This window comes from Glycine max, chromosome 8 (genome assembly GCF_000004515.6).
Source record: "Glycine max cultivar Williams 82 chromosome 8, Glycine_max_v4.0, whole genome shotgun sequence".
NCBI lineage: Eukaryota > Viridiplantae > Streptophyta > Magnoliopsida > Fabales > Fabaceae > Glycine > Glycine max.
The window spans coordinates 11,722,910-11,733,695 of NC_038244.2; the positions used below are offsets into that span (position 1 = coordinate 11,722,910).

At 34.9% G+C, this 10,786-nt stretch overlaps 2 protein-coding genes across 2 annotated transcripts; one reads left to right on the forward strand and one right to left on the reverse strand.

Moving 5' to 3' along the window:
* The first annotated feature begins 229 nt into the window (after window positions 1-229).
* On the forward strand, window positions 230-1,626 carry LOC100810656 (thioredoxin-like protein Clot). Its single transcript, XM_003531378.5, has 2 exons — window positions 230-449; window positions 1,243-1,626. The coding sequence occupies exons 1-2, from the start codon at window positions 305-307 to the stop codon at window positions 1,494-1,496; spliced, it is 399 nt and encodes a 132-aa protein (XP_003531426.1). The 5' UTR covers window positions 230-304; the 3' UTR covers window positions 1,497-1,626.
* Window positions 1,627-2,269: 643 nt separating this feature from the next.
* On the reverse strand, window positions 2,270-9,352 carry LOC102661287 (sister chromatid cohesion 1 protein 3). Its single transcript, XM_006585277.4, has 14 exons — window positions 9,005-9,352; window positions 8,588-8,849; window positions 8,138-8,184; window positions 7,577-7,626; window positions 7,397-7,464; window positions 6,879-7,315; window positions 6,679-6,790; window positions 6,418-6,554; window positions 5,757-6,328; window positions 4,999-5,038; window positions 4,799-4,847; window positions 3,955-4,090; window positions 3,310-3,457; window positions 2,270-2,458 (listed from the first exon to the last, which is right to left on the reverse strand). The coding sequence occupies exons 1-13, from the start codon at window positions 9,126-9,128 to the stop codon at window positions 3,374-3,376; spliced, it is 2,118 nt and encodes a 705-aa protein (XP_006585340.1). The 5' UTR covers window positions 9,129-9,352; the 3' UTR covers window positions 2,270-2,458; window positions 3,310-3,373.
* Window positions 9,353-10,786: the final 1,434 nt, after the last annotated feature.

Sequence of the window (10,786 nt, forward strand, 5' to 3'; positions counted from 1 at the left end):
GGATGAAAAGGAGATGAGACCCATTTAGCGGAAGGAAATTATTCAACTTATTAATTAAACTCCATTAACTTATAAAAAAAAAAAAAGCATCGGCCATTAAATGATTTAATTAATCAATTATATTAACTATGCAATAATCTTCTACATTAAAGCAAAACGTACAACTGACCCGTTTTACGGTCACAACGTAATGAACGTATAGTTATTATATTATAAATAAACATAACGTAAGGGGGCGTGGTCTGTCATATACACTCCAGAAAACGTATCATTCTTTCATTTCTTTGTTTGCAGAGAAGAAAAAATGACGTTGAAGGTGTTAGATGCCACAGTGTCGAGCTTTGATGGAGTGTTTGAGAAGTTCCGATCAGAGGCTCCAAAAAATAAGGCCAATCTCATCCTCTTCTTGGCTGACAAAGATCCTTCTACCTCTCTCAGCTGGTGCCCTGGTCTCTTTCTTCTTTCTCTTTTTCATAAACTGCTCTTTACTATGTTCTTGTTTTGTTTCCTCTTTTTGCTCTTACCCACATGAAACTCTCTCTCTCTCTCTCTCTCTCTCTGCGTTCACACAGTTAGCCAATGAGAATCATTAGATAAATAAAAAGACGACTCGGATTTTATCTTGACAAATGAAATGGAACTTAAAACATGTTTTGAAATTGAGCCTTTTTCATCTTCATGTAACTGTTCTGATTTAATAGCTATGGGTTTGTGAATTTGGTTTTTGCTCTCTCATATAATTAGCATGTGCATGGAGAATTTGACTTCATATTTTTCTTCTCCTAGAAGTGTTTATGGATAAACTTACCCAACCAGAGTCTGTATTAGTTAACTTGTGGGAAAAAGAGCTTCTCATTGATTGATGTTCTGTGGAATGTGGATGTTTTAATTTATTTATTTCATTCTGTGGTGGTGAATATAAATTACCAATAAAAGTATTATAGTAAGTATAAAAAGATAAAGTATTATATTAGACAACAAAAAAAGGTTATATTGGCATTGATCATAAGAGGATCTACCTGAATTAGTAGTTGAGCAAAGTGCATGAGTTGTTTGAAACTTCTTAGTACCTGTGTTTGATTCTGGATCAAAAAAGATTGATATTGATTACTTCTTTTTTGTCAAATTGTTGGAATTTGGTGATAGTTTGAGAGGCATGATTAGACAGACTAGTTTACCAGAATCCACCAATATAACTAGTTTTCTCCTCTCTTTTTTTAATATTTTCCTTTTCCTTCCTAGATTGTGTGAGAGCTGAACCTGTGATCTACAAGAAGCTAGAGGCTTCATCTGATGAGATTTCACTTTTGAGGGCTTATGTTGGAGATAGACCAACATGGAGGAACCCCCAACATCCATGGAGGGTGCAACCTAGGTTCAAGCTCACTGGGGTGCCAACCTTGATCCGTTGGGAGAATGACACAGTCAAAGCTCGCTTGGAGGATCATGAAGCTCACATTGAAAACAAAATTGAAGCTCTTGTTGCTGACAAGTAGAAAATGATTCCCATTGCAGTGTCTTGGATAGTTGTTATCTCAAATATAGTTCAAACAATGTTTGCTGTACTCTTATCAGCAATTTATCCCTATCATACTTTTAAATTTGCTGCTAAAGCATTAATATTAATAAATGATGAGTACCAATGGTGACAAGGTAAGTCTAAAAATCAATGGTGTGTATACAACCTAAGTAAGCGTGAATTTTGCACCAGTTACCTATTTGGTGTTTCTGCAGACTGAAAAATAGTCCATTGAAAATTTTGATTCAGAATTTATTGTACCTTCATAGTTCCTACTGCCTAGTCGAGAGCTAAAACCATATTTAAAGGCTTTTTAAAAATCAAGTAAGCTGCTGCATTTTACTGTGCAGTCACTCCTTTCATTGCCAGAGTCATCAGAGAAAGTTGTCATTGGCAGCAAAAAAATTAAATTCAAACACCATTGATTATTGACGATGCTTGTGCCATGTTGAACATGGAGGGCTGTTACATTATACCAAAACTATTCACAGTTTTGAGTTGCATGGAATTCCTTCAAGGCAATGGAACATCATCTTTATCTCCCAAATTTTTGCATATTTTTTATTTTGTACGACCCTACTAGAGTGTCTAACGTATCCATGCCTGATTGTACCATTATTTTTGTTGCATACCTTTAAATTCATAATTAACACAAATTGTACTTCTAAGTTCTAAGTATAAAAAATAAAAAACTCATTTTTGTAAAATGCCTGAAAACATAGTAATCAAATTTAATCATAAATTATGTTCTTTTCAAACTATATATGGATTAAATAAATAAAAAATAGTCAATCATTACATTACAGTTTAATATAAATTAAACAGGATGCAAATATACATGCAAAACAGTGACAAAAATATCTCTTCAAGCTGGTCATATTTGCCTTGTGTCTGCTAAACACACCCCAACTGCATTTCCGTTCTAGAGAAGAAATCCATCTGCAAATCAAAGAGAAATTGAGAGAACTACCTTTTAACATGTGGATCAGCAAACAAAGACATTTCAAACGAATAAAAGAAACATATTTTGGGTTGTTCAGTAAGGGTATCCTCTAAGCAAATATTTTATTGGAATTTATAAGTCACCCCTAATATTTACACGAATCTTATAGTGGCTATGTTGCATGGATACAATATCAAATGAAAAACTCTTTATTGTGAAAAATAAGAACTATAAATACAAACCATTAAATCATATTCTCATTTCTCACAATAATGAGTTATCACTTGATACACCCTATATATGTGTGTAAGTAATATAAATTTCATAATAATTTCTTAATAGAATAAAATATATGTAAATTGTGAAAATGGAAGAAATTAACAAACTTACATCACATATCTAACAAGTAGGATGAAAATGGATATGATATAGCGAGCAAATATGGGAAGCTGAGAACAAGGGGGAAATCCCTAAACTTTAACCAAAAAACTCACTTTTTTGGGGGAAGGGGGAATCTAACTAACACCAAGACATACTTAGTCTCAGTTAGAGTTAGAGCCATACCCAAGCATGCCCTTTTAAAACAATTTTCATGAGTACATGGACTGATCTAATGTTTACACCTGTACCATGATACCTTGCAATGAAGCATGCATGCTTCAGCGGTACTTGTATTCAGATAGCTTTGCCAAAGAACCAATTCACTTTTATGCTATCAATAAAGAAAATTTGTCATAGGTGTCTTAAATATTTATCACGATATCGTTAAAATTAATCACAACCACAACCATAATTGTTTGCCACTCAATTAGTTTCTATAAAATTCTCAAGAGTACGGAACTCTTACCTATATACATAAGGACCTGCAAACGATTACAAGGAACTCAATGAAAATATCAACTTTGACCATTTCAAAGCATAGGGACCAACTTCAAGCTGACATCACCATAAGGTTCTTCTTGTTGTACATCAAGAAGTCCATTAGTCTTCAAAACCTGTAATTCAACTTCCACATCAGTCCCAAAAGATAAAATTTACATGTCACAATAAAAGAAAAGTTGGGGGAGGGGAACTATAACTGTTCACAAGGATGCTTGCTTTTGAATAAAGCATTATTTGTAGGACCTAAATTCAAGTATGGCATAAAAATATACATGCCTTATTTTTACAATCAAATTGACTACACATTTTTCTAGCAAATATTAGCAGAACCAAATCTGTAGGCAGGGTTTAAAGCTATAATTATGTTGATCACAAAAAACATAATCATCCAAAATTAATAGGAAGACACATATAATTATATAAATATAGGAATTCTATATAGTGAGAAAGCAACTTTTATACAATAGAGAGGAATAAAACTTAATACAACTATATTAAAGGTTAATTAAAGTAACATTAAAAACATACACACAAACAACAAATATTCAGATTCTTTGGACATAATCGAGGGTCTTTTACACAGATGAAAATGTTTCAGAACTCAACCCACCAATACTTCAAAGAACATACGAGCGGCAATATTTTTAGTTTTCCCTTTCAAGATCTTGTTTAAGCTGAGATCTCCAGCAGGTTCCTCCAAAATTGGGGAGATTGAAGAAAGTCTTTCAAAATATTGAGCTGCATGCCTGGAATAACAATACTGGCAATGTTCAGACACTATAGAACTACAAAGAAGAAGCAGAAAGTACTATGAAGAAACAAAAGACATAAAAAACTTATGCATGGTGTGAATTAACACATTCTATCTTCTGGGAAAACATACAACATAAAGAAAATGGTTTCAATTGCTATGATTTATTTAAGGATTTCCTCACCTATCACCACATCATTCCTCTAGTTATATACATTTACCAAAAAATAATTACCACACTGTTTTCAAACTTAGTTTTGTTTGTTATCTGAAATTAATTCCACTCTAAATGAATAATCTTTTCAGGCCCAAGGAAGAGGGAAGAAAGTCAGGTAACAGTTTGGAGTAGAGTACCTGGCAAATTCATAATGTGCATGTTCCTAGGCTATATGTGTAAAAAAAAACTATTAAAATGATAGGATCATTTCACAAAATGGTACTTGAACAGAGTATCCTAAAAGCAAATTTTATTAGGGAATTACTATTAAGTCAAATTTCATTAACTTAAATTGTTGATAAGAAACAATTAAGATCCATAATAGTTGTTAAAATCAAGGGATGAGGGAATAGGGATAACTGCAGAGTGTTGATCGCTGTCTATTTAGCAAAATATCATCTGCCTCAGAAAAATGTAGTTTACAAAATATGAACAACTTGAACAAAAGCATGCACATTCTGTTAGTATAGAGGAATGAATAAGTACTTGGTCCTTTCAGACAATGTCTTGTTACTTCCACTTGTACCTTGTGAACCTGCAAAAATTACTTGTGTTATATACAATAAATCTGATGTAAAAATAGATACTGGCCATCTAGTATCATATAATACAAGCAATGCCACAATAAATAAGTAAAACATTTCACAGGAAAATCAAACTGAAGATGGCATTGAGAGAGAACCTACTGGCTGGTGTGGTGCTGTCCAATTTCAGAAACCAAAACTCCTACAAAAACAAGTTTGACAAGCTATCAGATGCATTCAACAATGCAACCATTTTAAGAGCATTAAAGGTAGGATAACTAGCAGCAAATTTTCTTCTCCCCATTCCCCAACAAGAATGGAAACCACAGATGGTAAAAATTTAGATAGAGAGAGAGAGAGAGAGAGATCGAATAACTAAAATAGTTACTCCCCATCCTCACCATTCATTTTCTTGAAATTTAACGGTTAAAGATTAGTTAGTTGTTAGAACCATTAGATTTCAAGAAAATGAAGTGTGAAGATGAGGAAAAACTCTTTGAGTTACTCTTTGGAGTAAGTTCATTCCTATATATATTGCAAATAGAAATGCCAAAAGCAAAACCATATAAGTCATGTGCAGAGTAGAATATACAAGGTTGTAAGCTATTGCTACTAGTTTGAAGAATATGATCCGAAGAGAACTTGTCACAGAAGTATTTCAATTAAAATGAGCATTAAGTCCTAAAAACTTTAAAACTGATTATTGAAGCACTTGACTATCAGAAAGACTCAACATCATGGTGCATACATATACAACAATATCTATCATAAGGGAGTTAAAAGTTAGAGTTACATTTATCCTCCTCACATTCCTTCTACCAAAAAAGTAATCAGAATAGACACATTGTACTGAAAGGAAATGGGATGTGATTAATCGAGAGACTATATGAAAGCATTCATAACAAAACCTAAAAGCTTACATCTGTTTTATCAGAACTCATCAAGTCATGAGTATCTGAATCTGGTGTTTGCATTGCCTCCAATCCATGAACTCCAGGTGACACTGCATAATCTAATGTATGCATTCTCTCAGATGCAATATTTGTATTCAAAGAAGCAATGGATATGTTATGAGATGAAGGCATATTGAAGCAATCTCTTCTATTAGGGCTCGTATAATCATCTTCATGTGGTGCTTGGGCGGTGGCAGGGGGGGTGACAGCAACATTTCGATTGTGTTCAACTTGCATATCAGTAACAGGAGAAGTAGCAGTTATTGCCTCTTCAGAGGTTTGGTCAGTAGTAGCTATTGGCTCTTCATGGGGATGGTCAGTAGCAGCTATTGGCTCTTCAGGGGGTTGGTTAGTAGCAGCTATTGGCTCTTCAGGGGGTTCATTAGTAGCAGCTAATGATTCTTCAGGGGGTTCGTTAGTTGGAGAAAGAGTTTCTTCACCCATCCTAACATCTGCATGATCTTCCTCAAAGATGACCAAATGAGATCTTGAACGTACATATTCACTTTTGGATATGTCCAAAAGATCCTTGCCAATCCCTGAACACAGCCATAAGTTTTCAAATCACATGTTGAAAAGAGTTACATGGTACAAAAATCTACAAAATAAAATATAGAGATCAGCCTACCAGTTAACAAGGGCTGGTCAAAAATGTGTTCTTTTCTTCGAATATTGTTCAATTTCCAGGTACCCAAACTAGATGAAGGAACATCCCTTCTTTTCCGCAGTATATCACGAGTGTTATTAAGTGCACTCCTCATGAATCTAAAAAGTCACATCTACATATGAGTAACAAGCATAGAAAGAACAAGAGGAACTTATAACTATACAGGTAAGAACAATAAGTTGCATGAGGAGAAAGCATTCAACAAAAATCTTAAATTATTACCCATTTGTTAACACTATGGGTTCATCAAAGAATTGTTTTCTTTTTCTTCCTCTCCGTTGTGGCTGCTGTATGGGTGGACTTTCACGGACCACAAAATCGGGAACATTAATCTCTGAAACAGTGTAAGGAAGACAAAAGTAAAGTTTTGTATCTAGGATCTATATACTATGCAAGAGACATAGACAGGCAAATGTATTAACCATCATGAGCTTGTGCATCTGAGGCACCTCCTTGAGAGGTAGGTGGAGTTAGTGGATTCATAGGAGATGGCACAGACATCCTAAAATTCAAATCACGCATCATTCCAGGAACATGATCCTTTTCATTCGTAGTTTGGTCAAGACCTCCGTTTGGTTCAGCAACATCATTATCCTCACGATTTGTAAATACCTGAGGGTTTTCTACATTATCATCATTGTTGGCATCCCGACCAACCTCAACTTGGGTTCCCTGTGAAGGACTGTGAACACTGGGACACAATCCACCAGAATGCTGAAATACTTGAATATTGTCATTGTTGGCAGTGCGACGAAGAAGCTCAAATGGCTCGGGTTGGATTGCCTGTGAAGGACTGTGAACACTTGGACCATGATCTTCAGCACCCACCGCATTGCTCAATGGAGATTGGGGAATAATGCTGTGTGAACAAACGCATGTTATCCAATTGGTTCATAAGCCCAAAAAAAGAAAGAAAAAAATAAATGCAAGGCAAGCTTACTCCTCCATTGGTACAGTCCCCCCAGAATCAGGCAGCACTTCTGTACGCGAAGAATCCATTATTATATCCTAAGTGCAAAAATCGGTACAGTAAATGAAACAAATTTACAAATCCAGAACAACACTATTCAAAAGAATGACAGGAGTTACACATAGTTAATATCAAGGAATAAGGCTGCACCTCATCAAAAGATACAGCTACATACTCATCCATTGTGACAGGAATTAGATCTGCACATTGAGAAGTGTTAAAAAATTCTACACTTTCATGTGCTCACAAAAACTTTTCAAAAGGCATGCAACAAGTGCATAATTAAATTAGTCCCTGAAAGATACAGTGTATCATAAGAGTCTCTGAAAAAATAGAAACAACACCACTCAAGGTCCCCCCAAATGTGCATTTCTTTGATCAAATGAGTCCCCACATCAGTAGCCTTCCATTCATCAACAAAACACACATACAGGAACTAACTCAAGGACTAGAAGCATATTTAGTCAGTGAAGCATCATTTTGGCCCTAAAAGATTTGGCATTAATCACAATAGAGCCCGAAAGACAAATTATTGTCTTCATAAAAAAATCTATAAATTTTCCATAGACTAAATTGATCAACTTTTTCATCTTTCAGATTCCGAAACGACAATTTCCATCTTTCTAGGACTAACCATAACTTAAAACCTCCAGGGACTAACTTAAGTAATTATTCCAACCAACACAAATACAAATTATCCAATCATATAACCTGTCAGCGTGATGTCTTCTGGATTCCTCATGTGAAGATCCTCAGCCCTGAAACACACCACAATCATCCATCCACACTTGTAATACAAATTACACACTACAAAATCAAAATAAAGAAGGCTTAATTGCACATTTAACCACCCAACATTCATTATTCTGCGAATTTTACCAACTAAGTTTTCATTTTTTGTGCATTTTACCAACCTTGACGTGTCGCTAAAAAAAGTCACCAATTTGTGCAAAACATCGTTTTGTTACCACCATCGTGATAAATTTTCAAAAATTGAAAACTTGAATGGTAAAATTCGGGAAAAAACAAACTTGGGTGGTAAAATGCACGAAAATTGAAAAATCGAGTGGTAAAATTCACGGGAAAAAAAACTTAGGTGATAAAACTCGTGAAATGATGAAAATTGGGTGATAAGATGTGCAACCAAGCCAATAAAGATACCTGATGTACTCTATTTGGTCGTCTATGTTTTGCGCATCGAGGTCGAACGTTCCGGGGAGAGTCACCGATTGAAACGGTGCCGGCCTGGCCTCCTCCGGCTGGGCGAACTGAAGCGTGGCGAACGCCTTGTGGAGACCGGTGAGTGCATCCTTGCAGTCCTGGTGAAGGTATTCCACTTTCTTGGAGTATATCCTCACGACGCCGAGGAGAAGGTGTCCCGACATTCGCAGCGCTATGGGGACACCGGGGTCCATGATTCGCACTGTAGTGAAACGACACAAGGAAGCAAGATTTTGTAATTGAGAACAAACAAAAACGGTATTTGAAACCACGAAAACTAACAAATTAACAACTAGCATTGGCCTTTTCGGAAAATGAAGAAAAACAGTGTTTGAAACGGCGTGGAGTTTTACTTACGGACGGTGGAGGGGATGTCGGTGGCGGTGTAGTGCGATTTCTTGAGGCGGTGTTGGAGGTGAGCGGCGATCCACACGGTGGAGAGTGGGCCCTTTCGCGCCAAAAAGGTTTGAGAATAAAACATGTTCTTCTTCTTCTTCGAGTTCGCTGAGGTTTTTTTATGGGACGAGGACGAGGATGAGAATTAGGATTTCGGAGGGGACGAGGTTTGTTTGGTTAGGGTTAATGAGATTGGAGGGATACATTGGGTTTGGGTGTGTTAAAAAACATTTGGCGCGGGAAACTATGAATTGCGAGAGTGAAGAGGCGCGATGTCGGAAAGCTTTGTGTTGGATTTTCAGATTTCGTGTTTTGTTCAAAGGGCCTCACTTCATCCTGATATTTACCGTAACTGCCATTGGGTTTTTTAAGATTGAAACTTGCAAGTGAAGTGCCATCAATTGTGACTTCCAGGCGTCCAGCCAAGTTTTTCAAAGATTTGATTTTTTTTTTATTTGTGATAAAATTAATATTTTATTGAATATTGCCTTCTCCTGCCTCAAATGTATTTTTGGATATTAACGGATCTATTTTAATTAGTTGAACAAAACATGTACATGTTATAAACTCATTAGTACCGTATTTAATTCTTATAAATAAAAAATAAATAAATCATTAAATTTGGTTGAAATTTATACTTAAATTATTGTTTTAATTTGTGTATTTTATAAAATAAGTTTTTAAATGATTGGGATGTAACATGTTAATTGAAACCATATTATTTTAAATAGTTTTATTTGATTCTTTATATTTTTAAATGATTTCATTTTAGTACTTTAAGTTTTTTCATTTCAAAAATAAAAAATTTATCCTCCAATGAGAACTTTTTAAATATGTATCAAAAGTAACATTTAATCTCAAATTTAAATCATCAATTAGAACTTTTTAAATATGTATCAAAATTAACATTTAACCTCAAATTTAAATCTTCCTCCTTGATTGAAAACTTTTTAAGAATTATTCTTAAATGAAAGCATTTCTAGGGATTATAACATGAACTGAACCTTGGTTGCACATCAAGTGAAGGTTTGTCTAGGTGAATTTTCAGGATGTTGATAACTTAATTCAGCATTAAACCTTCACATTATAGAATATTGTTTGATGGCATTGCTTTCTACATCCTGAAGTGCAATTTTTCTAGCCCGATCTGCCTGTGACCGAGTAATACAAATACAAAAATTCATTTAAATGTCATTAACAATTTCGGGCATTGACATCCTTGAACTTGTTCTAAATTTGTTCTTGATAACTTTGGCAATCCATTTTGATCCAGCATTTTTGTTCTCAAATACTCTTCCACATTTATGTTAAGGCACCAGAGTAATCATCTTGTAAGTTTTCTTTTCTTTAACCTGACTAACATATACAAAGAATGGACATCCCTTTTACTTACAACACATCCTTACCTTGATTGAATCATTCTTACAACATTTCACTTGTCTACCATTCAATACAAAGTGTTCCAATATGGCTTCTCTTCTTGAATAGATGAAGGTTCATGCCAAGTTTGAACTTGTACTCTTTACACATGTCATCCTTTTTAAAAATGAGAGGTGCAACTTTTATAGTTAAGGGAGCATCTTTTGTAGTTATATGAGACCGGTCATTATCACTTAGATCACTTTCACTCAACAACTCTTCACTTAAGTAATCCTCATCAATTTCATGCACCTCGACATTGATTTCGGCATCAATATTCTGAAATTCATAATCGAGATAATCTGAAAAATGCTTATTGCGACG

Bases quoted from the DNA above. Each gene is read 5' to 3' on its own strand.
- LOC102661287 (XM_006585277.4), bottom strand. From the start codon at position 9,128: ATGTTTTATTCTCAAACCTTTTTGGCGCGAAAGGGCCCACTCTCCACC. The intron at 7,316-7,396 runs GTAAGCTTGCCT...TTGTTCACACAG, and splicing joins GGGACTGTACCAATGGAGGA to CATTATTCCCCAATCTCCAT. The intron at 6,791-6,878 runs GTTAATACATTT...ACACTGTTTCAG, and splicing joins AGATGCACAAGCTCATGATG to AGATTAATGTTCCCGATTTT.
- LOC100810656 (XM_003531378.5), top strand. From the start codon at position 305: ATGACGTTGAAGGTGTTAGATGCCACAGTGTCGAGCTTTGATGGAGTG. The intron at 450-1,242 runs GTCTCTTTCTTC...TTTCCTTCCTAG, and splicing joins CTCTCTCAGCTGGTGCCCTG to ATTGTGTGAGAGCTGAACCT.